This window comes from Melanerpes formicivorus, unplaced genomic scaffold (genome assembly GCF_026170545.1).
Source record: "Melanerpes formicivorus ecotype bairdi unplaced genomic scaffold, bMelFor1.0.p_v2 SCAF_8, whole genome shotgun sequence".
Taxonomy (NCBI): Eukaryota; Metazoa; Chordata; class Aves; order Piciformes; family Picidae; genus Melanerpes; species Melanerpes formicivorus.
The window spans coordinates 25,921,443-25,948,207 of NW_027142360.1; the positions used below are offsets into that span (position 1 = coordinate 25,921,443).

Here is a 26,765-nt window from a genome sequence, read left to right on the forward strand (position 1 = left end):
TGAGGAAACTGATCACTTTTATGTATGGAGTTCCAACAACTCTAAAAGGTATTACTTTGTTACTGGGTGAATGTAGAAAACCAAAACAACAAAAGAAAGCCCCAAAAGCCTGATTTTTTTTTTTTTTTGCTTTAAAGTGTGAGATTCTGAAGGTCATCTGAAGCTGTAGAATACCTTCAAATATATATCGTACTCAGGGGGTTTGTGTTCCAACTGGCTGTTGCACCAGTTGCACGGAGCAAGTTGAAGATAATCACAGAATGATTTGGGTTGGAAGGGACCTTCGAGATCATCTGGTTCCAACCCCCTTGCTATAGGTAGGGACATCTTAGTGTGGCCAGCAGGAGCAGGGAAGTCACTCTGCCCTTTACTCAGCACTGATTAGGCCACACCTTCAGTACTGTGTCCAGTTCTGGACCCCTCAGTTTAAGAAGGGTGTTGAGATGCTGGAAGGTGTCCAGAGAAGGGAAACAAAGCTGGGGAGGGGTTTGGAGCACAGCCCTGTGAGGAGAGGCTGAGGGAGCTGGGGTTGCTTAGCCTGGAGAAGAAGAGGCTCAGGGGAGACCTTCTTGCTCTCTACAACTCCCTGAAGGGAGGTTGTAGCCAGGTGGGGGTTGGTCTCTTCTTCCAGGCAAGCAGCACCAGAACAAGAGGACACAGTCTCAAGCTGTGCCTGGGGAGGTTTAGTCTGGATGTTAGGAAGAAGTTCTTCCCAGCAAGAGAGATTGGCCATTGGAATGTGCTGCCCAGGGAGGTGTTGGAGTCACCATCACTGGAGGTGTTTAAAAAGAGACTGGATGAGGCACTTAGTTGGTTTAGTTGATTAGATGGTGTTGGGTGATAGGTTGGACTCGGTGATCTCAAAGATCTTTTCCAACCTGGTTTATTCTGTATCTTTCTCAAGGCTCCATCCAACCTGGCCTTGATAAACCACCAGCTGAACCAGTGTGGGTTTAGGTTGCTTTGTTCCTTGTTTGTAGCAAAGTGCCTTGCATGTCCTGACTGTTAGGCTGCTTGGTTGCCAGCAAGCTCTTCACAGACTTCCTCCTGGGAAGTCTCTCATCTGGGCTGCAACATGTGTTCTGATTCCATGTCAGAGCTGCAGTTCCTCATCTGGCTGATTTCTCAGACCTGTATGGAGAGAAGACTGGGGGGCACTGCCTTGCTGGGGAATGAAGAGGATTTCAGATGAATTCCATTCCTCTTGATCCTGTAGTATTTGCAGAGGAAATTTGTTGCAATAAAGCTTTCCTTATTACATTTATTCTGCTCTAGGATATCAGCAAGATGAAAGAGGAATCCAGACATGTTTTGCATTCTTCCATCTTCCCAAATACTGCTTGGCTTCTCCCATATGAGATTCAAAGGCAATCATTTGAATAGTAACTGTGAATCTCTCTGTGGGTTCATTGGAGTAGCACCTCAAGTGTCATTATTAAGAGAAGGTAACTTTAAATGCTGTGTTGGGAAGAAACAGCAGAAACAAAATGATGACCTCTTTCTGTCTTTAAACACTCCTATCAAGTCAGGAGAAACAATAGCCATTTTAGCCTAAAATAAAAGTCCAGGAAGAGCAGCAAGACAAACCAGGAGAGTGGCAGAGCCTCAAGAGCTGAATTAAAATGCCATTTTTAAGGGTCTGTACTGCTGGGTTTGGTCACCTCCTGTGGGCTTCTCTTCTGATACTCAACAATTCAGCCACCACTTGTTGCTCACCTATCTAAAAATAAATCTTGGGGGTGATTTATAGATGTGCATAATTGCTTCTTAGTTTGTTTTCAAAGCTTTTCAAGAGGCTGCCTGATCCTTATGCAAATTGCCTGGTTTGTGTCTTTCCCCCCCCCCCCCCCCACTTTCCAGCAGCCTGATTAATTAGAAGAAAATGAAGTTCCATGAGATTTACATAATAGTTATGCTTCACACAGCACACACAAGGCACTGATTATCAAATTGACACTGTGGGGTTGCAGTTGCCCTACTGATGCTTACATCATCCTCTCCAGAGAACACTTTGATAATGGTTGAACATGCAAACATCCTGGCAGGACTGAAAAATGTCATGTGGGTTTTTAAGATGCACAGACATTTAATAAAGCCTGAATGAAAGTATTCACTGTCTCAAATGTGAGGTTAAAGAAAAATAAAGAGATCAGTCCATAGGTTGTGGATGAGAAGCTCAACATGAGCCTGCAGTGAGCACTTGCAGCCCAGAAAGCAAATCACATCCTGGGTTGCAGCATGAGAAGCATAGCCAGCAGGTCAAGGGAGGTGATTCTCCCCTTCTGCTCTGCTCTGGTGAGACCCCACCTGGAGCTCTGTGTCCAGTTCTGGAGCCTCTGTTAACAGGAAGGATCTGGAGGTGCTGGAAGGTGTCCAGAGAAGGGCCATGAGGATGAGCAGAGGGCTGGAGCTGCTCTGCTATGAGGACAGACTGAGGGAGTTGGTATTGTGCAGTCTGGAGAAGGCTCCGAGGAGACCTCATTGTGGCCTTCCAGTATCAGCAGGGGGCTATGAGAAAGCTGGGGAGGGACTTTTTAGGGTGTCAGGGAGTGATAGGACTGGGGGGAATGGAGCAAAACTAGAAATGGGGAGATTCAGATTGGATGTGAGGAAGAAGTTCTTCCCCGTGAGGGTGGTGAGAGCCTGGCACAGGTTGCCCAGGGAGGTGGTGGAAGCCTCATCCTCATGCCTGGAGGTGTTTGCAGCCAGGCTGGATGTGGCTGTGAGCAACCTGCTGTAGTGTGAGGTGTCCCTGGCCATGGCAGGGGGATTGGAACTGGCTGATCCTTCAGGTCCCTTCCAACCCTAACAATTCTATGATTCTGTGATTGTAACAACTGATGTTCCATTATGGATAGTGCCATGGTTCTCAAACTCTATTACTGGCTCTCAAACTCTCTGTTATTGCCACTTCCTCCTGTCTTTTTAATCTAAAGAATTTCAGAGTGTCTTGCACAGGCCATCATCTTTGAAGTAGGATTGATCAGAAGTTGTTGTTAATTCCCTCCAGTCTGTCTTAGTGCCATTACCCAGTAGAAGCATAAAAATAAGTGCATGCTTTGAGCTTCTAAAGTTAGGTACTGAGCTGTGTCTGACCAACACAAATAGATTTCCTCCTGCAAGGCTCTGTTCTGATGTAAGGTGGCAGATAACTTGGTTATTAGGAGCTAGCTACTGGCTAATTATGGAGTGCTAAACAGCACTGTTGGAATAAATTCATCCTCCCTACTTTTTCTTCAATTCATGTGGGCAGAAGATGGTTTCCACACTTCTAAGTCTCCCAGCTGAGGATACTTTTTAATTTAGAAGCTAATGACACATTTTTTTTTGTTACTGTATGTGCAGACTACTTCCTTTTCAGTGTGTGTTGTTCAACCATCTGTAGTGTCATGGATTTGGTAGGGACTGCAGGTTGATGCTTTGCTTCCCTGCTTTTCTCAAAGCGAGCTGGGCTTTCACTTGGCCTTTCAGTTGGCCTTTCACTTGGGCTTTTTTGTTGTTGCTGGGTTGGGTTTGTTCTATCTTTTGTCTGTAATTCTTGAAGTCAAGACTGGTTGAGCTGGTAGAGGGTTCTCAAGAGGTTAGAAGAGGAAATCTGCATGCCTTACAAACCAAACCTGCTTGAGAGCTCTGCTTCTTGTCTGCCCTTTCCACTGAATGTCTCTGCAGCAGACCAGTGGCATGCAACATGCAGATTTCTGTGCCAAACAGCTTGACAAACATCAGACTAACAATCAGGTGGGCATTGTTTCTCCAAACCCAGCTCTCAGAGTCCTGCAGCTCCTGTCTCACAAGGCTTCTCTTGCTGCTTGTTGTCTTCAGCTGTGTGCTCTTTATGATGTGGTTAGATACTGTTGTAAATTAAACCATCCAACAGAAGCCTGGGTGCTGGAGTTTGTGCCTGTCCTGATTCCACCCATTCTCACAGGGCACTGTGGCTGTTCCCTAGACCAGGAGCTGGCCGTGGTGCAGCCCAAGGGCTAGCTGAGCTGTCTGGTGGGCAGTCACACAGGTTGTCAAGGCAGCAGGTAGGTGGGATGAAAAAATACCTGGAGGGCTGATCAATCTGTTTACATGTGTTGGAGCAGTCAGTGATGTGGTTCTCCATCCCAGCAGGCAAAGAGGCTGTTAGTCAGCCTTTGACAGGTATTTATCCCTACATCAGCCTCTGGGAGTGGTGAGGCACTGCCACTTGCAAGACCATACTTGGTTGGATAGCAGATTTCAACATGTCTGTTGGGCAAGAAGGGGAACCTGTCCAACTCATTTGAGCAGCCAAATCATACCAGTGCCTCAGCACAGCTGTGATCTGTGATGTTCTCAGTCTTGCACAGTCCTTATATGGCTTCTTACTTGCAAACCTCAAACATGACAGATTAGCTGGTGTGAGAAGAGTATTGGCTGTCAAACAGCAATTACTGTCTCCCTCTGAGATTAATGGCAGACACTCAGTTATTCCTGGCTTACCAACTACAGATGAGCTTTTATAAGCATCCTACTTCAGTCTTGCATTTTCAGCACACTGATCATCATTCCAGGTCCAAAGCTTGTAGTTTGGTGGTGGACCCAGCTGTAGCAGCAGGTAGGAAGGAGAAGTTCTGATGGTGAGCCTTCCTCAAAATCTGACTTGTTATACAGAATTAACCAGGTTGGAAAAGGCCTTTGAGATCATCATTCCAACCTATCACCCAGCACCATCTAGTACAGGATACAGAATTAACCAGGTTGGAAAAGACCTGTCGTGGGGGACTGCAAAGCCGCATTTATAGTTCAGTTCAGCAGAGCATTAACTGCCTTGGTGGTAAATAACTTCAGAATGAAATAACTTTAGAATGTCCTAATGAAGTCAGAAGTAATGAAGTTTTGTGTGAGGTACAGAGTGTGCATGGTCTTGAATTTCCCATTTCTCCCTTTGTGTTTGCCCTGGAAGTAGGCTGCTGGAAAATGGGGGCTCTCCCAGATATCCTTTTAGTTGCCAAGACCTCCTGGTGGTTTTGCACACCACAATTTGGGAAGGAGGATGTGTGAGGCGTTTGAGGTGACCAAGCTTCAGAGAGTTCAAGCAGAGCCTTGTGTGACTCGCTGCTAAACCCAGGAAGATGCAGTTTGCTGCCCATGTTTGTTCCTTGCAGTAAATTAATAAGTAATACTAGTCAGTCAATCAACATAACAATATTAATAAGCTGTTCAGAATTGCCTGGAGTGCCTGTGGCTCTTGAAAAACCAAACTACAGCCATGTGTGTGCAGTCACACCTGTGATGGAAATGTGCACATAAAGGAGAGGGTGAATTGTAAATGCAGAAACTGTGATTCATAGAATGGTTTGGGTTGGAAGGGACCTTAAAGATCATCCAGTTCTAACCCCTCTGCCATGGGCAGGGACACTTCCCACTAGACCAGGACTCATCCAGCCTGGCCTTGAAGACTTCTGAGGAGAGGGCATCCACAGCCTCCCTGGGCAACCTGTTCCAGTGTCTCCCCACCTTCACTGGAAAGAATTTCTTCCTAATCTCCAGTGTAATTCACCAAAGCCATTGCCCCTTGTGCTATCATTACAAGCCCTTGTAGCTCTCAAGCAGATTTCTCTCTTGGTGAGCTAACTACTTAAACCTGATTTTAAAGGTGGCTAAAACTCTTAATTTCTTTATGCCTTAGAGTTCCCTTTCATTCAGATGAAAGCAGCACTTTCTCAGCAGTTGGCATGCAGGTAAATGTAATTGCCAGAGAACAGCACAATCAGTAATGACATAAAATTACAGCTCTGGGTCCTAAGAAGGACTAGAAATTGTAAGGGAGGCTTGTAAAAGCATCTGAATTACCTGGGATTAAAGGATTAGTAGCTGCCTTGACATCTGTTCTGTGCAGGCAAAAGTGAAAACCTACAAAATGTAATTGAAGAGCAAGCAATAAAGGTTGGTTTCATAAAGGCATAGAATTGTTAGGGTTGGAAGGGACCTCAAGGATCATCCAGTTCCAAATTCCCTGCCATGAGCAGGGACACCTCACACTACAGCAGGTTGTTCACAGCCACCTCCAGCCTGGCTGCAAACACCTCCAGGCATGAGGCTTCCACCGCCTCCCTGGGCAACCTGTGCCAGGCTCTCACCACCCTCATGGGGAACAACTTCTTCCTAACATCCAAGCTGAATCTCCCCACTTCTCCATTCCCCCCAGTCCTATCACTCCCTGACACCCTAAAAAGTCCCTTCCCAGCTTTCTTGTAGCCCCCTGCTGATACTGGAAGGTCACAATTAGGTCTCCTGGGAACCTTCTCTTCTCCAGACTGAACAGCCCCAACTCCCTCAGTCTGTCCTCATAGCAGAGCAGCTCCAGCACTCTGCTCATCCTCATGGCTCTTCTCTGGACACCTTCCAGCACCTCCAGATCCTTCCTGTAATAGAGGCTCCAGAACTGGACCCAGTACTCCAGGTGGGGTCTTACCAGAGCAGAGCCGAGGGGGAGAATCACCTCCCTTGTCCTGCTGGCTATGCTTCTCTTGCTGCAGCCCTCAAAGCTAAGTCAGTGTTCAGCTCTCTGTAGTTTTCCAGTGTCTTTAATCCCAACAATTGGCAGTAATCTCTCAGCTAGTGCTCCAAGGGAATGCCTGTAGTTACCTTTTTATTCTTCCAAGGCTAAAGAGTGTTTTCAAACCTGGTGCATAGCAGTTAAACCTTTTGATCAGGTCACCCATGCAATCCTAGTGAAGAGATCATCAGTGGCTTAGGAAGGTTCGTGGAAGATGTGCAGAAATAATGCAAGGCAAAGTTAATTTGTGTCTTTTTTTGTGTGTGTGCATGCTTTGTTTTTGCTCAGGAATCTGATCCACATTCAGTGCCATTGGAGCAACTGGGCAAAACTGAGGCCAAAAAATGGCTTTTTCATGAACTCCTCTGAAGACTGCAAATGAGCCAAGTGTGAGCTTCAATGGTAGGTTGAACTCTTTATTATCACTAATGCCCTTCTTTACCTGGTCTTGAGCACCTGTGTTTATGAAATGCTTTTCCCTTTCCTGTTTATTCTTCAGAATATTTTAAATCACTATTCCCCCCCCCAACACACACACCCCCCCAGTTGCTTTTGAAATATTTTGAGAGCCACCTTTAAACCCATGAATAATTAACATTTTGCCAACTTAGTATTCAGTGTCACCATGTTAAATTATTCAGGCTTCTAAGAGGACTGAAGTTTTCCAGCTTGCACAGCTCTCTGCTAAAAACTGCACCACAACTCATCCCCAGCCTTCTTTATTTAGGAAAACATGGAATGTGGCAGCTTTTGTGAGGGCTTGTTAAGGGGAGCATCTTCAAGGGGGGCATCTTTAAGGAGAGCATCATCAAGGGGAGCATCTTCAAGGAAGGCATCTTTAAGGAAGGCATCTTTCAGGGGAGCATCTTTAAGGGAAGCATCTTTAAGGAAGGCATCTTTAAGGGGAGATCATTCAGGGGAGCATCTTTAAGGAAGGTGTCTTTAAGGGGAGTGTCTTTAAGGGGAGCATCTTTAAGGGAGCATCTTTAAGGAGAGCATCTTTCAGGGGAGCATCTTTCAGGGGAACATCTTTAAAGAGAGCATCATTAAGGGGAGCATCTTTAAGGGGAGCATCTTTAAGGGGAGCATCTTTAAAGAGAGCATCATTAAGGGGAGCATCTTTAAGGGAAGCATCTTTAAGGAAGGCATCTTTCAGGGGAGCATCTTTCAGGGGAGCATCTTTAAAGGGAGTGTATTTAAGGGAAGCATCTTTAAGGACAGCATCTTTAAGGAAAGATCTTTAAGGGGAGCATCTTTAAGGAAGGCATCTTTAAGGGGAGCATCTTTCAGGGGAGCATCTTTAAGGAGATAGCTTTAAGGGGAGTATTTTGTTTCAACACTGAAATTCCTAAGGTGCTTGAGAACTGAGGAAAGCTAGGTGGTGTCATTAACTTTTAAAGTATTTAATGTCTTAATGTAACTTTATTCATCAAATTTAGTTTTTAACCACTCAGGTTTCTGCCTCTCTATTTCAGCTTTTGTCCATGAAAACTCTCCAAGAAGATGGCTGATGTTAGCCTGAAGGAAGCAGCACTAATAGTGGGCGTGGTGGCAGCCTGCTACTGGAACAGTCTCTTCTGTGGCTTTGTTTTTGATGATGTTTCAGCAATTTTGGACAATAAAGATCTGCATCCTTCTACTCCATTAAAAAATCTGTTTCAGAATGACTTCTGGGGCACACCAATGTCTGAGGTAACCTTTCTGAGATGCAGAGGTAAACATTTAGGAAACAGAGCAAGAAATTTTGCAGAAGGGTTTTTACTTCTCCCTAACGTGGTTTGAACAGAAGAGTTTGTTTCTGGTGACACTTGGTAATGTTAGTGTTTTGTACTGTAGTATCAAGGACAGGTGTTGCTTATATCCTTTCCCTTTGTTCAATAAAGCAGCTTGTAAGAAAACGAAGTCATGTGTTGAGCTTCAAGACACTAATTGTGTTATCTAATTCCCATATCAAAATTGGACAACTGACCATCACACCTTGACTACTGTGTCCAGTTCTGGGCTCCTCGGTTTAAGAAGGATATTGAGACACTTGAATGTGTCCAGAGAAGGGCAATGAGGCTGGGGAGAAGTCTTGAGCACAAGCCCTATGAGGAGAGGCTGAGGGAGCTGGGGTTGCTTAGCCTGGAGAAGAGGAGGCTCAGGGGAGACCTTCTTGCTCTCTCCAACTACCTGGAGGGAGGTTGTGGACAAGTGGGGGTTGATCTCTTCTAACAGACAGCCAGCACCAGAACAAGAAGACACAGTCTCAAGCTGCTCCAGGGAAAGTTTAGGCTGGAGGTGAGGAGTCAGTTCTTCCCAGAAAGAGTAATTGGCCATTGGGATGTGCTGCCCAGGGAGGTGGTGGGGTCACCATCCCTGGAGGTGTTCAAAAAGGGATTGGATGTGGCACTTGGAGCCATGGTTTAGTCACTCATGAGGTGTTGGGTGATAGGTTGGACTTGATGATCTCTGAGGTCTTTTCTAACCTTACTGACTCTATGATTTTCCCTAACACAAGACACTGATGTGTTTCTAACTGCTGGAAGGAAAGCTGATGCTCAAACAGCAAAGTTAGAGAATGGGTGTTGAATCCAACTGTAGTGTATTTATGTGAATTCGGAGGTGTTGGTTAGTAGCCCATGTGGAGTGGCTGTGTTTTTGTCTGAAAAGCTGCACTGGCATTACAGTTGTTCATGAACATCATTGGATGGCAGTGATTAAAGGATTTAGGAGCTTTTCAGTGGTGAGGAAGGTTTGGGGGTGAGGAAGTTTTGGGCTGGATTAACTAGCAGCAGAGGTACACTGAAAAGATGTAGATAATGCATTTAGCTGAGCACACCAGGTTTTTATTGTATAAAATACCCACCCAAATACTGAAATGCTTGAACAATTCATTAATACTATGTGGAAGTAGGAAGAATGGAATCATACAAAGGTAGGGGTTGGAAGGGACCTCTGACTATCGAGTCTAACCCCCCTGCCAAAGCAGGATCACCTAGGGTAGGCCCCGGTGGGTTTGCAATCCCTGCAGAGCAGGAGACTCCACGACCTCTCTGGGCAGCCAGCTCCAGGGCTCCAGCACCCTCACAGCAAGGCAGTTTCTCCTCTTGGTGAGGTGGAACTTGCTGTGTTCCAGTTTGTGTTTATTGCCTCTTGTCCTAACACCAGATGCAGTCAGAATTAACTTCTCTGCCTAACATTTTAGTTTTCAATTGAATTTTCATTTCACACAATCACAGAATGGTTTGGGTTGGAAGGGACCTTAAAGATCATCCAGTTTCAGCCCCCATGAGCAGGGACACCTTCCACTAGGTCAAAGCCTCATGCAGCCTGGCCTTGAACACCTCCAGGGAGGGGAACATCCATGACTGGGTTTGTCTTGGGGTTTTCTTAACTCTTACTGCCTTTTTAGGTATTTTGAGAATACCTAAAATACCTGCCTGAGAATAGAGGGGAGGAATATTTTCAGAAAGGTATTTTTGGGGAGTAAAAACAAATCCCTTTAGAAATTGCTGCTGACTGACTGATTTCTCTCTTTCCTTTCCTTTTAGGAGAGGAGTCATAAATCTTACCGTCCCCTCACGGTCCTCACCTTTCGCTTGAACTACCTGTTCAGCGAGTTAAATGCAGTTTCTTACCACTTCCTAAACCTGGTCTTTCATGGGGTGGTTTGCATAGTCTTCCTCAAGGTCTGCAAGCTCTTTCTGGACAACAGGAGCAGTGTCATTGCGTCCTTGCTCTTTGCAGTGCACCCAATACATACGGAAGCGGTAGGTGTAGCTCTGTCGTGCTGAATTCCTTCCAGCTGCATGAGCTGAGCTCAAATGTAAGGGTGGTTTGAATCTCCTTATATATTGTAACTCCAAAAAAGACCCCAAACAGCCCCAGAGGGTGAGGTTTGCAGTTTTTATTTGTGTTTACCCTGCCCTTTGCAATATGGTGGTGGTGGGGATGGATTGCAACCCTTGGAGTTGTTTGGTGTTCCACGCAGCTGCTGAAAAATGGTGCAAGAGATGACTGAGAGGAGATCTTGTTACTGTTCATAAATACTTTAAGAGTGGGTAACAGGAAGGGGCCAGGCCATTTTCAGTGGTGTCCTGTGCTAGGAAAAGGGGCAGTGGACACAAACTGAAACACAGGAAGTTCCACCTCACCAGGAGGAGAAACTTTGCTGTGAGGGTGCTGGAGCCCTGGAACAGGCTGCCCAGGGGGGTTGTGGAGTCTCCTTCACTGGAGTAATTTCAGCTATGAGGATTTTTTTTACACTTGGACTGTCAGATTCCTCCTGGGATAACAGCTGCACGATTGCTTTCAGTGCTGTGCGACAGAGTTAGCAAGAAATCTTGTGCAAATCTTACAAACCGCTGTGTACTGAAAGCTTTCATGTGTAAGGCAATGTGCCAGAGGTGTGATGCTTGGCAGTGGCCACAGGAGGGCGCCCGAGTACCGTGTGATTGCTACAACTTGGTGCTGAACTTCAAACCCTTGGAGACTGAGACTTAAGTGCAGCTGCAGTGGAATCCCCCTGCTGTCGGACTTAATGTGGCCAGCAGGAGCAGGGAGATCATTCTGCCCTGGACTCAGCACTGGTTTAGGCCACACCTTCAGTACTGTGTCCAGTTCTGGGCTCCTCAGTTTAAGAAGGACACTTCTGTATCATTTGATGGTGCCTTTTGTCTCTTCTGTAATTAAAATGCATCTAATTTTAAGTCTTTCCAGCTAGTCTCCTAAGTACAGCATTTCTCAGTTGTCTTGAGTGGTGATAGAGAGGAGCACATCAACCACAGGTGGCCAGCTGGGTCATTGAATTCAGTGCTGATTGAGCTGGAAGCTTGGTTTTTAGATCTTGTGTATGCATATTGTGAGAGCATCTGCCATGAATCCTTCCAGGGCTGCAAGAGTCACTAAAATCATCTTGGGTTTGCTTCTTTTCTTCAGGTCACTGGAGTCGTGGGCAGAGCAGAGCTTTTGTCATCTATCTTTTTTCTAGCTGCCTTTTTGTCATACACAAAATCTAAAGGACCAGATAACACCATAGGTAAATGATTGTCTAATACAGGCATGAGTTGATTTCTGTCTCACTGATTGTTGAAGCTCTTGAAATGGTCATATTGGTGCCATGGGTAAAGCCAAGCCAGCTATTAAGCTGCTGACCCAGCCCCAGCAGGATGGGGAGAAGAATCAGACTTGTGGGTTGATATCAAGACAGTTTAACAGAACAGAAAAGGAAGATGATCTTCTTCTTATTATTATTAGACAGTGTAATAGGACAGAAGAGGAAGATGATATTATTATTAGTAGTTTAGTAGGACAGAAAAGGAAGGTGGTGATCTTATTATTATTATTAGACAGTTTAATAGGACAGAAAAAGAAGATTATAATTATTCTTGTTATTATTCATACTATTAGTATTACTATTATTGGTACTACTATTATTACTATCATTGTTACTACTGTTTTTATTACTGCTACTATTATTACTGCTGCTATTATTATTACCACTACTCTTACTGCATTGTATTTATTGTCATTACTACTGAATTAGACAATAAAGCCCAGGGGATGCACAACACATTTTCTCACCACTCCCCAACTGATACCCAGCTATGGAGCAGCAGCAGCAGCAGCAGCTCCCAGCCCCTTTTCCCCTCACCTTTAGGTCCTGTGTATGATGTCATATGGTGTGGAGGGTGGGTTTGGACTCAGTGATCTTCAGAGGTCCCTTCCAGCCCCTGCCATTCTGTGGTGCTGTAACACAGCATGTTCAGACATGAAGAGTCCAAGCCTTCACTTCTTGGGTTAATTTACTGTATATATCTTTGGCTTTGCTGTCAGATGGAACATTTTCAGTGATGTCTCCTTGATTTGCAGTGTGGACTCCAATTGCAGTGACTGTGCTTCTGGTAGCTGTTGCAACCCTGTGTAAAGAGCAAGGAATAACAGTGGTGGGCATATGCTGTGTGTATGAAGTTTTTATTGCTCAAGGGGTAAGCTGCTGAAATGTTTCAATTTTTCCTCAGGAATCCTGTAGTGAGATGAATTCCTCCTCAGGAATTCTGTACTGAGATGAATTTTTCCTCAGGAATCCTGTAGTGAGATGAATTTTTCCTCGGGAATCCTGTAGTGAGATGAATTTTTCCTCAGGAATTCTGTAGTGAGATGAATTTTTCCTCAGGAATCCTGTAGTGAGATGAATTTTTCCTCAGGAATTCTGTAGTGAGATGAATTTTTCCTCAGGAATCCTGTAGTGAGATGAATTCCTCCTCAGGAATCCTGTAGTGAGATGAATTTCTCCTCAGGAATCCTGTAGTGAGATGAATTCCTCCTCAGGAATCCTGTAGTGAGATGAATTTTTCCTCAGGAATCCTGTAGTGAGATGAATTCCTCCTCAGGAATCCTGTAGTGAGATGAATTTTTCCTCAGGAATCCTGTAGTGAGATGAGTTTCTCCTCAGGAATCATGTAATGAGACCTGAAGCAGTTGGAAATGTCCTATTTCAGCACTGATTTTTGCTACTTGAGGTGTTGAGCTGATGGTTGGACTCTCTGATCTCAAGAGGTCTTTCGTAACCAAAACAATTCTGTGATTCTGTGGTTGGGGGTTGTCATGAAGGCTCTGAGGAGCTTGAGTTCTGTGGCTATGGGGAGAAAACCAAGAGAGAAAAGCTTGAGTGCTCCTGTTCATCTGAGGGATTAATGAGTGCCCCCTCTGCTTACAACCCCTTTCTTCTTTTGCAGTACACCTTGCCAGTGCTGTTGGACACAGCTGTACAGATTCTTCGAGGGAAGGGCAGTATTCCTTTCTCCATGCTCCGAACACTCTTGAAGCTCATAGTCCTAATGTTCAGCACACTGCTGCTTGTAGTTGTCAGAGTCCAGGTTATCCAGTCTCAGCTTCCAGTGTTTACAAGGTAATAGTCAAATGTCTCTTTATTTATAGGCACTGCTAAGTAAAATGTGGCTTAATGTCCTCCTGGCCAACAAGGCCAATGGCATTCCAAGGTCTCAACAATAGTGTTGCCAGCAGGACAAAGGGAGTTTCCTCCCTCTATACTCTGCCCTGATGAGGCCACATCTGCAGTATTGTGTCCAGTTCTGGGCTGCTCAGTTCAAGAAGGACAGGGACTTGCTGGAAAGGCTACAGCAAAGGGCTACAAAGATGCTGAGGGAACTGAAACATCTCTGTGATGAGGAAAGGCTGAGAGAATTGGGGGTGTTAAGTCTGGAAAAGAGCAGCCTGAGGGGGATCTCATCAATGCTGATCAATACTTAAAGGCTGGGGTTTAGGAGGATGGGACCAGGCTTTGTTCAGTGGTGCCCAGTGACAGGACAAAGGGCACAAACTTGAACATCAGAAGTTCCACCTAAACATGAGGAGGAACTTCTGTAATCTAAGGGTGTCTGAGCCCTGGAACAGGCTGCCCAAAGAGATGGTGGAGTCTCCATCTCTGGAGACCCTCCAAACCCACCTGGATGTGTTCCTGTGTGACCTTCTGGAGGTGAATTTTCCTTGTCAGGGGGGTTGGACTGGATGATCTTCAAGTGTCCCTTCCAACCCCTGCCATTCTCTGACTTTGTAGTGATGTCTGAATGAATAAAAGCTTCAGCTTCAGTGTTTATCAAGTGAAAATTGACCAGCACTGAGTGTAGAAATTCCATGTTTGGGTGACATTGCTCAATGCTATCATTCAGTACTTGCTGACAAGAGTCTCCCAAATACTCAGTTATCTGAGTAGGCCTTAATTAGTTTTTAAGCTTCTGGTCGTTTATCTTAGTAATTCAGAAACTGATTATCTTACTAAAGCATTTTTATTGGCTCCGTGTTGGACCCTTGACTGAGCACTCCAAACATCTTGATATTTCTTCTTCTGCATGGAAAGTATTTCCTGTGCAGAGAGCATTGCCTTGAAGATCAGCAAAGGCTTGAAGAGAAGTGTATCTGAATAATGTTAGAGGTGAAAACTTGTTTTGAGCAATGGGAAAATACAAGAACTAAGTGTTTGCCCTGAACACTGAGTCCAGCCTTAGGTGTTGATCATCCTGTTTCTTCAGGCTGATGTTGATGAAGAGGCTGGGTTGGGATATTCACTTGGAGGAGCATCCATCCTGGGCTAAGATGAGTTGTGGGGCATGGCTCCCAGGTTTCACACCTGGCAGGCACTGGAGGATCAGGATATTGTAGATTTCTGGGAGTTCTGTCCATGAGTCTGAAGTTTGCTGGTTTCTGAGCACAATGTGGATCAAGACCAAGTCTTTTCTTCCCCCATTGAGCTCCTCCTTCTCCTTTGCTGTAGGTTTGATAACCCAGCTGCTGTTAGTCCATCCCCAGCAAGACAGCTGACTTTCAACTACCTCCTCCCTGTGAATGCTTGGCTTCTATTCAACCCCTCAGAATTATGCTGTGACTGGACAATGGGAACTATTCCTCTGGTGGAGTCAGTGTTGGATGTTAGAAACGTTGCCACCCTTACCTTCTTTGGCTTCCTGGGATCTTTGATTGTCTTCAGTCTCCGCTATCCTGGGGACTCCTCCAAGACTGTGTTGATGGTATGAATGCTGCAGGGCTTGGCTCTCTGCATTTCTGGTTTGTGTAAGTGGGTGAGCCTGGTTGCTCACAGAGGTACTGCATGCATCTCCTTTGGGGCTAGAATGCAAAGATGCCTGTAGTCTTTTTCTTCTGTAGTTTTATATAGTCAAAGGGAAAACTAAGATTTTCAGCCAAGCTCCCTCCTTTCTTTATTCCCCTTCCTTCCCTCCCTTTTTTTATTCCCCTCATTCCCTCTCTCCCTTTTTTTGTTCCCCTCATTCCCTCCCTCCCTTTTTTTGTTCCCCTCCTTCCCTCCCTCCCTTTTTTTGTTCCCCTCCTTCCCTCCCTTTTTTTATTCCCCTCATTCCCTCTCTCCCTTTTTTTGTTCCCCTCCTTCTCTCCCTCCCTTTTTTTATTCCCCTCATTCCCTCTCTCCCTTTTTTTGTTCCCCTCCTTCCCTCCCTCCCTTTTTTTGTTCCCCTCCTTCCCTCCCTTTTTTTATTCCCCTCATTCCCTCTCTCCCTTTTTTTGTTCCCCTCCTTCTCTCCCTCCCTTTTTTTATTCCCCTCCTTCCCTCTCTCCCTTTTTTTGTTCCCCTCCTTCCCTCCCTCCCTTTTTTTGTTCCCCTCCTTCCCTCCCTCCCTTTTTTTGTTCCCCTCCTTCCCTCCCTCCCTTTTTTTGTTCCCCTCCTTCCCTCCCTCCCTTTTTTTGTTCCCCTCCTTCCCTCCCTTTTTTTATTCCCCTCCTTCCCTCCCTTTTTTTATTCCCCTCATTCCCTCTCTCCCTTTTTTTGTTCCCCTCCTTCTCTCCCTCCCTTTTTTTATTCCCCTCATTCCCTCTCTCCCTTTTTTTGTTCCCCTCCTTCCCTCCCTCCCTTTTTTTATTCCCCTCATTCCCTCTCTCCCTTTTTTTGTTCCCCTCCTTCCCTCCCTCCCTTTTTTTGTTCCCCTTCTTCCCTCCCTCCCTTTTTTTATTCCCCTCATTCCCTCTCTCCCTTTTTTTGTTCCACTCCTTCCCTCCCTCCCTTTTTTTGTTCCCCTTCTTCCCTCCCTTTCTTTATTCCCCTCCTTCCCTCCTTTTTTTTTGTTCCCCTTGCCTCCCTCCCTTTTTTTATTCCCCTCCTTCCCTCCCTTTTTTTATTCCACTTCCCTCCCTCCCTTTTTTAATTCCCCTCCTTCCCTCCCTCCCTCCCTCCTTTTATTCCACTCCTTCTCTCCCTCCCTTTTTATTCCCCTCATTCCCTCTCTCCCTTTTTTTACTCCCCTCCTTCCCTCCCTTTTTTTATTCCACTTCCCTCCTCCCTTTTTTTATCCCCCTCCTTCCCTCCCGCCCTCCTTTTTTTTTTGTTCCACTCCTTCCCTCCCTCCTCCCCTCCCCCCCCCTCCAAGTACTGGGTTCAGTTTTGGGACCTCTCAGTCCAACCTTGGTTGCTAATTCATTTGCCTCCCTCTTTCTAGGCACTCTGCTTAATAGTGCTGCCATTCATTCCTGCATCAAACCTCTTCTTCCCCGTTGGGTTTGTGGTGGCAGAACGGGTACTTTATGTTCCTAGCATGGGATTCTGCATTTTGGTAGCACATGGATGGAAGAAGTTAGCCAACAAAAGGTAAGGTGGTGTTGCCCATGACTGCTTTAACTCAGATGTCCTCACTTCATAGAGGAAAGCCCAAGGTCTTTCTCCATGGAGCTGCTCTCTAGCAGGACAACTTTTTGACTGTATTGGTGCCTGGGGTTGTTCCTCCCCAGCTGCAGGTCTGTTCCAGCATAAAGCAGAATTCTTTGTGTGCTTACAACAAATCTTTCTTTCATTTTACAGTGTGCTAAGAAAACTCTCCTGGGTCTGTTTGACTGTGGTGCTCTTCACTCATGCCTTAAAAACACTGCACAGAAACTGGGATTGGGAGTCAGAGTACACCCTGTTTATGTCAGCTCTAAAGGTAATGTTTTCTGCTTGAAAAGGATAAGGGCAGGTTGGTGTTGCTGGGCTTCTCAGGAAGCTGTAGAATAGCATGATAAACATGGAGGGAAATCACAGATTCACAGAATACATCAGATTGGAAGGGACCCTCAAAGGTCATCTTGTCCAGCACCCCTGCAGTCAGCAGGGACACCTCCAACTAGATCAGGCTGCTCAGAGTTCCATCAAGTTTGACCATGAATGTCTCCAGGGATGGGGCCTCAACCACATCCCTGGGCAGCCTGTTCCAGTATCTCACCACTCTGACTGTAAAGAACTTTCTCCTAATGTTCAGCCTCAGTCTCCCCTGCTCCTGTTTCAAACCATTAGCCTTCATCCCCTCACTACAAGCCAATGGCCTTCTGGGGTGCATTAAGAAGAGTGGGGCCAGTGTGCAGCATTGTGCTCAGGTCTGGGCTCTCCAGCTCCAGAAGGACAAGGAACTACTGGAGAGAGCTCAAGGGAGCCCTTCCACACAGTCCCTCCCCAGCCTTCCTTTAGGCACTTTTCAGACACTGAAATGAGTTAGAAGGTCTCCCTGGAGCCTTCCCTTCTCTAGGCTGAACAGACCCAACTCCCTCAGCCTGTCCTTGTAGCAGAGGTGCTCCAGCCCTCTGATCACCTGTGCCCCTCCATCAGGTCCATATCTTTCTTGTGTTTAGGTCCCATAGATGGACACTTTGCTCCAGGTGAGGTCTCACCAGAGCAGAGGGACAGAACCTCCTCTCTCCATCTGCTGGCCACACAGATCCCTAAGTTTTGCTTGCTCTTCCACTTTGATTTCCCTGTTGGCAGCAGTGCCATCTGATCAGTTGCTCTGGAGAGCACTTTAAAAAGTATTTTGAAGCACAGATGGGAATTAATGTGCAAGAAACAATGATCACTTTCTCTTGTCTGAGAGCAGCTGAGTGTCTTCTCTTCTCTGGAGGAAAGCACAATATGCTTCAGTACAGCACAAAACAAATCACCCAAATTTCTGCTGCACAGAAGAATTTCTTCAGTGTGCATATGGCCTACTAGGAGAGTTTGTACAACAGCCCATCATGGGTTTTCAAACATTTTGGTAGTTCTAGGGCCAAAGAACTAAAATAAAGAGATGTTCAGCACCAAGCTCAGTGTCATCATTCTGGAAGCAAGGTTTTGTTGCTCTTTGCATGAAATCTGGCCTGTGCTGTGCATTCTTCCATCTTTAAGACATGGTGGAAAGCAACTGTTGTGTAATTTCAGCTTAATACCTTATGACTGGGGGCCTTTTGGTTTTTTGCTGGTTGTAGGTGAATAAGAACAATGCAAAGCTGTGGAACAACGTGGGGCATGCCCTGGAAAATGAAAAGAATTTTGAGAGAGCTCTGCAGTTCTTCATCCAAGCCACACAAGTGCAGCCAGGTAGCAGCTTGGACTAGTTCTCCTTGAATGGCTTCTACCCACTCCAAGTGTAGAATCATAGAACTGTTTGGGTTGGAAAAGATCTCCATGATCTTCCAGTCCAACCATCAACCTAACACCACCATGGCCCCAAGTGCCATGGCCACAGGGTTCTTGAACAGCTCCAGGGATGGGGATTCCACCACCTCCCTGGGCAGCCTGTGCCAATCTCTGACCACTCTTACAGCAAAGAAATTGTTCCTAATCTCCAACCTAACCCTCCCCTGGCCCAACTTCAGGCCATTTCCTCTCCTCCTATCACCTGATAGTAGGGAGAAGAGCCCAACCCTCACCTCAATCCAGTCTCCCTTCAAGGAGTTGTAGAGAGCAATGTGGTCTCCCTTCAGCCCTCTCTTCTCCAGACTAAACAATCCCAACTCCCTCAGCTGCTCCTCATAAGATTTGGTTTTCTCTCTAGACCCTTCACCACTTTGTTGCCTTTCTCTGGAAGGTGTTGGGTAGCAGGTTGGGCACTTGAAAGTGGTCATGGAGGGGTTGGGTAGCAGGTTGGATTTCTGATCTTAGAGGTTTTTCCCCAACCTTAACGCTAAGGTGTGTGCTCTGAGGGACATGGTTTAGCACCAGAGTCAGATAATGGTGGGACTCAGTGACCTTGAAGGTCTTTTACCAAGCAAAAGGATTCTGTCATTGCTTTCTTGTTTTCAGATGATATTGGTGCCCACATGAATGTAGGAAGAACTTACAAGAACTTAAACAAAACTAAAGAAGCTGAGGAGTCCTACATGATTGCTAAATCCCTGATGCCACAGGTAACTGCTGACTTCATTTGATCAACCACCACAGCAGAGAACTCCCTCAGACCTAGACTCCTGCTATTTGTCCTGCTCTACCCTTTCAAGCTGTTAGTATTTTTTCCCTCAGCCTGTGGTTAAAAGGGGAGGTTGTGCATAGTCATGGCTGAGTTAATACATCTCTACTGGACTGCAGCAAGAGAAGTGTGGCCAGCATGGGAAGGGAGGTGATTCTCCCCCTCTGCTGAGACCACACCTGGAGCACTGTGTCCAGTTCTGGAGCCTCTATTACAGGAAGGATCTGGAGGTGCTGGAAGGTGTCCAGAGAAGGGCCATGAGGATGAGCAGAGGGCTGGAGCTGCTCTGCTATGAGGACAGACTGAGGGAGTTGGGATTGTTCAGTCTGGAGAAAAGAAGGCTCCAAGGGGACATTCTTGTGGCCTTTCAGTATCTGAAGGGGGTTCCAAGAAAGCTGGGGAGGGACTTTTGAGGGTGTCAGGGAGTGATAGGACTAGGGGGGACTGGAACAGAGCTAGAAATAGGTAGATTGAGATTGGATGTTAGGAAGAAGTTCTTCCCCAGGAGAGTGGTGTGACACTGGATTGCCCAGGGAGGTGGTGGAAGCCTCATCCTTGGAGGTTTTGAAGGCCAGGGTAGATGTGGCTGTGAGCAACCTGCTGTAGTGCGAGGTGTCTGTGGTGGGTTAAAGTTTCCCATCCACGTTAACTAAACACAACCAGCTCAGTTGGAAGCAAATGGAAGCTGTATTTACAAGCAAGAACTACACTCCACAATGGAATACAGTATGTGCAAAACACTATTTACAATATTGTACACGGATTTACAGTTGGAAAATAGCACAGAAACCCCCCTGGTCCCCCTTCGGCTTTCCCAGAGAGCAGGGGAGCTGCTTCACTCCCCTCAAACCCCTCCTTCTTCCCCCCTGGTCCCCTTCTGGCTTTCCCAGAGAGCAGGGGAGCTGCTTCACTCCCCTCAAACCCCTCCTTCTTCCCCCTGTAATAGAAGAAAGGAGGAGATGGAAGGAATGTTAGTTCAGAGAAGCAATGTTAGCATTCTTATCTGTTTCCTCAAGGCCAGCCAGAAAAGCATGTTCTCCCCCCAGCAGAGCAGCCAGACCAGAGAAAGAATAAAAGGAGTGCAAATGCAATGTGAAGGATGTTATGGAGCAGCTGCCCAATGAATCTGTCCAGGATAATCTTTTGTTTGCCTTTTCACACCCAGTAGTGAATTATTCCTAGTTTTCTACTTTTCTGCTCAAAATCTACAGCTACATTTTAAAGGCATAGCCTAAAAACTGCCACAGTTTCCCTGCCCAAGGCAAGACTAGGAATGGGTAGATTGAGATTGGATGTGAGGAAGAAGTTGTTCCCCATGAGGGTGGTGAGAGCCTGGCACAGGTTGCCCAGGGAGGTGGTGGAAGTCTCCTGCCTGGAGGTGTTTGCAGCCAGGCTGGAGGTGGCTGTAAGCAACCTGCTGCAGTGTGAGGTGTCCCTGGCCATGGCAGAGAGGTTGGAACTGGCTGATCCTTGAGGTCCCTTCCAACCCTGACAACTCACAGAATCAATAAGATTGGAAAAGACCTCAAGGGTCATCAAGTCAGACCTCTCACCAAGACTTCAATGGTTCTATGAATGCCTTTCATCTTTTCACTCATCTTTTTACTTATTTTGGTACATCCCTTCTATCTGACAGATCATTCCAGGCAAAAAATATGCAGCAAGGGTTGCTCCTAACCATCTGAACGTTTACATCAACCTGGCAAACTTAATCCGAGCCAACGAGTCACGGCTGGAGGAAGCTGATCAGCTCTACCGCCAAGCAATCAGCATGAGGCCAGACTTCAAGCAGGCTTACATCAGCAGGTATCTCTTCAGCACTTCAGAGGTTGGTCATTGTTCTGTTGGTGGTTGCCTGGGAGAAGAGACCAACCCCCACCTGGCTACAACCTCCCTTCAGGGAGTTGGAGAGAGCAAGAAGCTCTCCCCTGAGCCTCCTCTTCTGCAGACTAAGCAACCCCAGCTCCCTCAGCCTCTCCTCCCAGGGCTGTGCTCCAGACCCCTCCCCAGCTTTGTTGCCCTTCTCTGGACACCTTCCAGCAACTCAACATCTTTCCTAAACTGAGGGGCCCAGAACTGGACACAGGACTCAGGGTGTGGCCTATCCAGTGCTGAGTGCAAGCAGAATGATTTCCCTGCTGGCCACACTGTTCCTCTTCAGCCTGGGAAAGAGTAGGCTTCAGGAAGACCTTATTAACTACATTCTGATATCTGAAGGGGACCTGCAGGAAGGCTGGGGAGGGACTGTTCAGAATGGCCTGTGGCAACAGTACAAGGGGCAATGGTTTGCACCTGGGGCAGGGAAGGTTCAGGTTGGACATCAAGAGGAAGTTCTTCAGAATGAGGGTGGCAAGACACTGGAACAGGTTGCTCAGCAATGTGGCTGAGGCCCTGTCCCTGGAGACATTCAAGATCAGACTCAACGTAGCCCTGAGCAGCCTGATCTAGTTGTGGATGTCCCTGCTGGCTGCAGGGGGTTGCACAAGATGCCCTGTGAGGTCCCTTCCTGACCTGGTGCAATCTGTGAATCTGTTCAATCTAATTCTTCCACAGGGGAGAACTGCTTCTGAAAATGAACAAACCTCTGAAAGCTAAGGAAGCTTATCTCAGAGCTCTGGAGCTAGACAGAACCAACGCAGACCTGTGGTACAACCTGGCAATAGTCTACATTGAGCTGAAGGATCCAGCAGAAGCCCTGAAGAACTTCAACAGAGCTCTGGAGCTCAACCCAACACACAAGCTGGCCCTGTTCAATTCAGCACTACTGATGCAGGAGTCTGGTTGGTGGCTTGTCCCTTCCGTACCTTCTCTGTCTTTGCTTGTATAGGATCCAGGCTAGTGTATTTTGTTGCCTTTTCCTTTTTCAGTGAGCTGCTTTGTGTCTGGGAAGCAGAAGTTCATAGCATCAACAGTGTGAGATTCAATGAGGTCTATTGTTGAGTGCTGCACTTGGGCCACAACAACATTGCAGGCTTGGGGCAGAGTGGCTGGAGAGCTGCTGGGTGAAGAAGGAGCTGGGGGCATTGGTTAGAAGGTATTTTAGCCTGGCAGCACATGAAGTCACCCTGGGTGGTCTGTGTCAATCAACTCTTTCAAACTGAGACCTTCCCCTCTCAAGTTTGTGTCTTTAAGAGCTGCTTGGATGGAAGTGGCAGCTTCTCTGCATTCCATTTGCTCACCCATAGATGAAAGTAACCTCTGTGAAACCTCTAGAGACACCTTTGGTACCTAAATTGATTTCAGCAGGTGATGGAGTAATGGAGTGGGCCTGGGCTACAAATCAACTGTAAGCAGAATCAGAGAAGTGTTTGGGCTGGAAAAGGCCTCTAAGGCCAAATGTGAGCCCAGCCCCACCATGGCCAAACCACATCCCCAAGTGCCAGATGTTTCTCGAACACCTCCAGGCATGGTGAGTCCACCACCTCCCTGGGCAGCCTGTGCCAGTCCCTGACCACTCTTGTATCAAAGACATTTTTCCTCCTCTCCAACCTAACCCTCCCCTGGCACAGTTTCAGGCCATTTCCTCTCCTTCTATCACCTGAGACTAGGGAGAGGACACCAAGCCCAACCTCACTGCAACCTCCTTTCAAGGAACTGCAGAGAGCAGTGAGGTCTCCCTCAGCCTCTTCTCCAGACTCAACACCCCCAGCTGCTCCTCCCCAGACCCTTCCCCAGCTTTGTTGCCCTTCTCTGGGCCTGCTGCAGCTCCTCAGTGTCCTTCTTGAACTGAGAGCCCCAAACTGAACACAGTACTCAAGGTGCAGCCACACCAGTGCCCAGCACAGGAGCACCATCACTTCCCTCCTCCTGCTGGCCACACCATGGCAGAGCCAGGCCAGGATCCTGGTAGCCTTCTTGGCCACCTGGGCACACTGCTGCCCCCAGAACAGTTGGCTGCCAACCAGCACCCCCAGCTCCTTTTCTGCTGGGCAGCTTCCCAGGCACTCTACCCTAAGCCTGGAGTGTGGGATAGAAATGGGACCCCTGTAGCCTGGGACAGCAATTCTCTAATCCCACAGCTGAGAGGGCTTGAAGGAAGCACAAAATTAGCATCAGCCTCCTGGATCACAACACTTTGCTGGTCTTGATTGCCTCCAACACTGAAAGCACTCCCTTTCAGAACTCTTCAGAGCCTTGGCTTAAAATAGCTTTTTCTTTTCCTCCCCCAAAGGTCCTCCTGGAAGGAGAGTCCCCAGATCCATTGTTCCAGCAGGCTGGGCCCTTGGCCTCATTTCCAGCAGCACTTGATTTACAATTGTCTCCCTTTTTGTTCTTGTACAAACATTGGCTTTTGGCCTAAAGGGCCATTTTTCTGCCAGTTTTTTTCTCCTCCTCAATACCTGGCTAACCACACACACACACTGGTGACTTTCTCAGCCTCAGAGAACAAGCTCTAGCTCTCTGGAGAACTTCAGCCTCCTCCTTCCCTTATTCACCCAGCAGAGATTCTTGGAGAGTTGTTTTGCAATAGGTCACCTCCAGAGATCCCCTCCAGCCCCTACATTTATTGATCTTGGATGTAGAGAGCCAAAACTCTGTATTTCTGATGAGCATCAGCAGTGTCTGGTAGGAGGAGCAGCTCCATTTCCCCCTCCCTGCAGGCCAGGTTGGAAGAGGCACTCTGGGCCATGGGGTGCTGCTAGGTTGATGCTTGGAGTCAGTGGTCTTGGGAGTCTTTTCCAATCCAAACAACTCTGATTCCATGAGTCTGTATTGCTGGTCAATGCCAGGGAAGCTGGAACTGGATGGTGTCCAGGTCCTTTCCAACCCAAGCCACTCTGACTGGGTGAATCTACTTGAGTTACCTTCTCAAGGCAGTCCTTTCTTTTTCTGGCTAAAGCAGAAAGATTAGAAATTCCTGAGGTTGCTGTCAGGCAGGACAGTCAAGTTCCCTTCCACCTTCCTTCTTCACAAACTTCTGTCCTTCAGCAGAAGTTTGAGAGCAGGAGCAGGCTGCATCACCTCCTATCAGCAGTTACTGAAGGTCATCTAAGAGTGACCTGCACTACTTCTGTCTGTGCACTGCTTTTCTCCACTCCCCTGCCCAGGCAATGCACACAGAGGATGCCCTCAACAGCTACAAGCAGCATTTTCACTTCACCTATTTCCACCAGGGCCACTCTTGGCAATACTAAAGAACTTCATTGCTAGCAACCTGGCTGAGGGCACAGAGGGCACTGCCAGCAAGTTTGCTGATGACACCAAACTGGGAGCAGTGGCTGACACCCCTCAGACTGTGCTGCCATTCAGTGAGAGCTGCACAGGCTGGAGAGTTGGGCAGGGAGAAACTGAATGAAATCCAGCAAGGCCAAGTGTAGAGTCCTGGAGCAGGCTGCCCAGAGAGGTTGTGGAGTCTCCTCTTTTGGAGACTTGCCAAAGCCACATGGATGCCTTCCTGTGTGACCCACTCTGATACTTAAGTAAATAATTAATAGCAGTTGAGCAGGGTCAAGGAAAAGTAAATGCAGACTGGAAGTGGTAGAAATATCCTGAGGGAAGAGCTTTCTAAGTGTGAGATGACCTCCTAAGGAAACCTCTTCTGGCTTGTGACTTGGTGCTCAAAGGTAGGCTCAAAACAGTGATACAATACTGGGGGACAGAGTCCATCTGCTGCTAAATCAGGGATTTCCCCCCCTTTATGTAGCACCCACAAGTGTTGTTAGACATTTTATTTGTGATGAGACAACCACTAATTCACAAGAAAATAAACTAAACCTAAGGCCTTCTAAAAGTCCCAAGGTACAAAAGTGTTTTGCAGGCTTTTTTCTTCCTCCCATTTTCCTATTTGGCTCATGAAGGGAAGGCAGTTCAGTAATCTTAGACTCATAGAGGTAGCTCTCTAGACAGAGATACTGCCACCCCCCACGGGAACTTTCAATTCAGAAACTCTCAGGACTGAAATCCTTGGCTTTTAGTTTGCTTGTCCTCTGCCTGGATAAAGTCATTGTGGTGCAGGTGGCCTCTCAATGTTGCTGTGCTCCATTCCATAAGCTCTCTACCTAACCTGGGGCCACCAAGCCTTTGTCCCTCACCACCACCCCACTTCATCTTCCCACAGCAGCTTCTGCTCCCTCTGCACCATTCTCCCCCCTGCCTAAGCAGCTCCTGCTTCACCATCCATCCCAGGGCCAGCCCCCCAGCCAGCCAAGATCCCACCCAGAGGAGCTCAGCCCCATGAGGAGCCCCAGCCAGCACCCGTGGAGCATATTGGAGCAGCCAGCAATCATTACCCTAACAACCGGGGGGCCACCAGGCCCCCCGGCCTTTGTTGTCACCACCACCAACACCCAGTGTGCACCAGGGGCACTCACCAGGGATGAGAGGAGGATCCTCAGCCCAGATGGGCTCAGCTTAGGGCTTCTGTCCCTCCTGGAGGGGATTAAATAGGGGAGTGGGTGGGGAGGGGCAAGTGGCCACACCTGGGGTGGGAGGAGACTCCAACAGAGCCCAGGTGCTCTGGGTTTGAGGGGAAAATGGGGTGAGTGGGGGGCAAAGGGGCAGATCTGGTGGGGGAGGAGAGGTGGTGGTGGAAGGAGGGGGTTTACAATAACTTTTCCATAAATCTTTCATGATGCACAACTGCAGCTCCTGCTTTGCAAAAGGAAGAACCCCAGCAATGCTTCACAACATAAAGCACAGTGGTGGCTAGTGCAGTGACAGCTTCCCATCATCATAACCATGCTTGGTGGGAAAATCTGTGCTCTGCAGAGCAATAGAAGAAGCTTTAGCAACAAAAACATGTTCTGCAAGAGAGAATTTCCCCCTGGATAGCAGCAGCCAACACCAGGATGGTTGAGGGACTGGAGCACTGCCCTGTGAGGAGGGGATGAGAGCCCTGGGGGCTTTTTAGTTTGGAGAGGAGAAGACAGAGGGGATTTAGTAAATGTTTATATATATCTGAGTGCTGGGGGGCCAGAGGGAGGGGACAGGGACAGGCTCTGCTCAGTTGACCACTCTTGCAGCAAAGAAATGTTTCCTCACCTCCAACCTAACCTTTCCCTAGCACAATTCCAGGCCATTTCCTCTCTTATCACCTGATCCTAGGGAGAAGGGACCAACCTCCACCTCACTGCAACCTCCTTTCACGGATCTGTAGAGAGCAATGAGGTCTCCCTTCATTTACCTCTTTACCACGCTAAGCATCCCCAGGTCCTTCAGCTGCCCCTCCCCAGCCCTCTTCTCCAGACCCTTCCCCAGCTTTCTTGCCCTTCTCTGTACCTGCTCCAGTCCCTCAATGTCCTTCTTGGAGTAAGGGGCCCAGAACTGAGCCCAGTACTTAAGCTGTGGCCTCACCAGTGCCCAGTGCAGGGCATGGTCACCTGCCCGGTCCTGCTGGCCACACCATTGCCACTATGCTGTTGGCCTTCTTGGCCACCTGGGCACCCTGCTGGCTCAAGTACAGCTGGCTGTCAAGCAGCACCCCCAGGTCCTTTTCTGCTGGGCAATTTCCATGCACCCTGCCCCAGGCCTGGAGCATTCCTGGGGTTATTGTGACCCAAGCGCAGGACCCAACCCTTGGC

At 47.4% G+C, this 26,765-nt stretch overlaps 1 protein-coding gene across 3 annotated transcripts in view; it reads left to right on the forward strand.

Annotated features, from left to right (window-relative positions):
• Positions 1-26,765, forward strand: part of TMTC3 (transmembrane O-mannosyltransferase targeting cadherins 3) — a 31,595-nt gene that overhangs the window by 2,159 nt on the left and 2,671 nt on the right. Inside the window, exons 1-14 of one of the 3 annotated variants that reach the window (XM_068142802.1) lie at positions 1,295-1,445; positions 6,815-6,928; positions 8,002-8,218; positions 10,060-10,278; positions 11,447-11,546; positions 12,380-12,495; positions 13,246-13,418; positions 14,802-15,054; positions 16,492-16,640; positions 16,851-16,971; positions 18,266-18,377; positions 19,083-19,186; positions 20,882-21,051; positions 21,799-22,025. In XM_068142802.1, coding sequence (XP_067998903.1) covers positions 8,030-8,218; positions 10,060-10,278; positions 11,447-11,546; positions 12,380-12,495; positions 13,246-13,418; positions 14,802-15,054; positions 16,492-16,640; positions 16,851-16,971; positions 18,266-18,377; positions 19,083-19,186; positions 20,882-21,051; positions 21,799-22,025 — 1,933 coding nt within the window. In that variant the 5' untranslated portion in view covers positions 1,295-1,445; positions 6,815-6,928; positions 8,002-8,029. Of the gene's footprint in view, positions 1-1,294; positions 1,446-6,814; positions 6,929-8,001; positions 8,219-10,059; positions 10,279-11,446; positions 11,547-12,379; positions 12,496-13,245; positions 13,419-14,801; positions 15,055-16,491; positions 16,641-16,850; positions 16,972-18,265; positions 18,378-19,082; positions 19,187-20,881; positions 21,052-21,798; positions 22,026-26,765 lie in introns of those variants that run through there. The other 2 variants (XM_068142801.1, XM_068142803.1) reach the window with 2 other exon arrangements.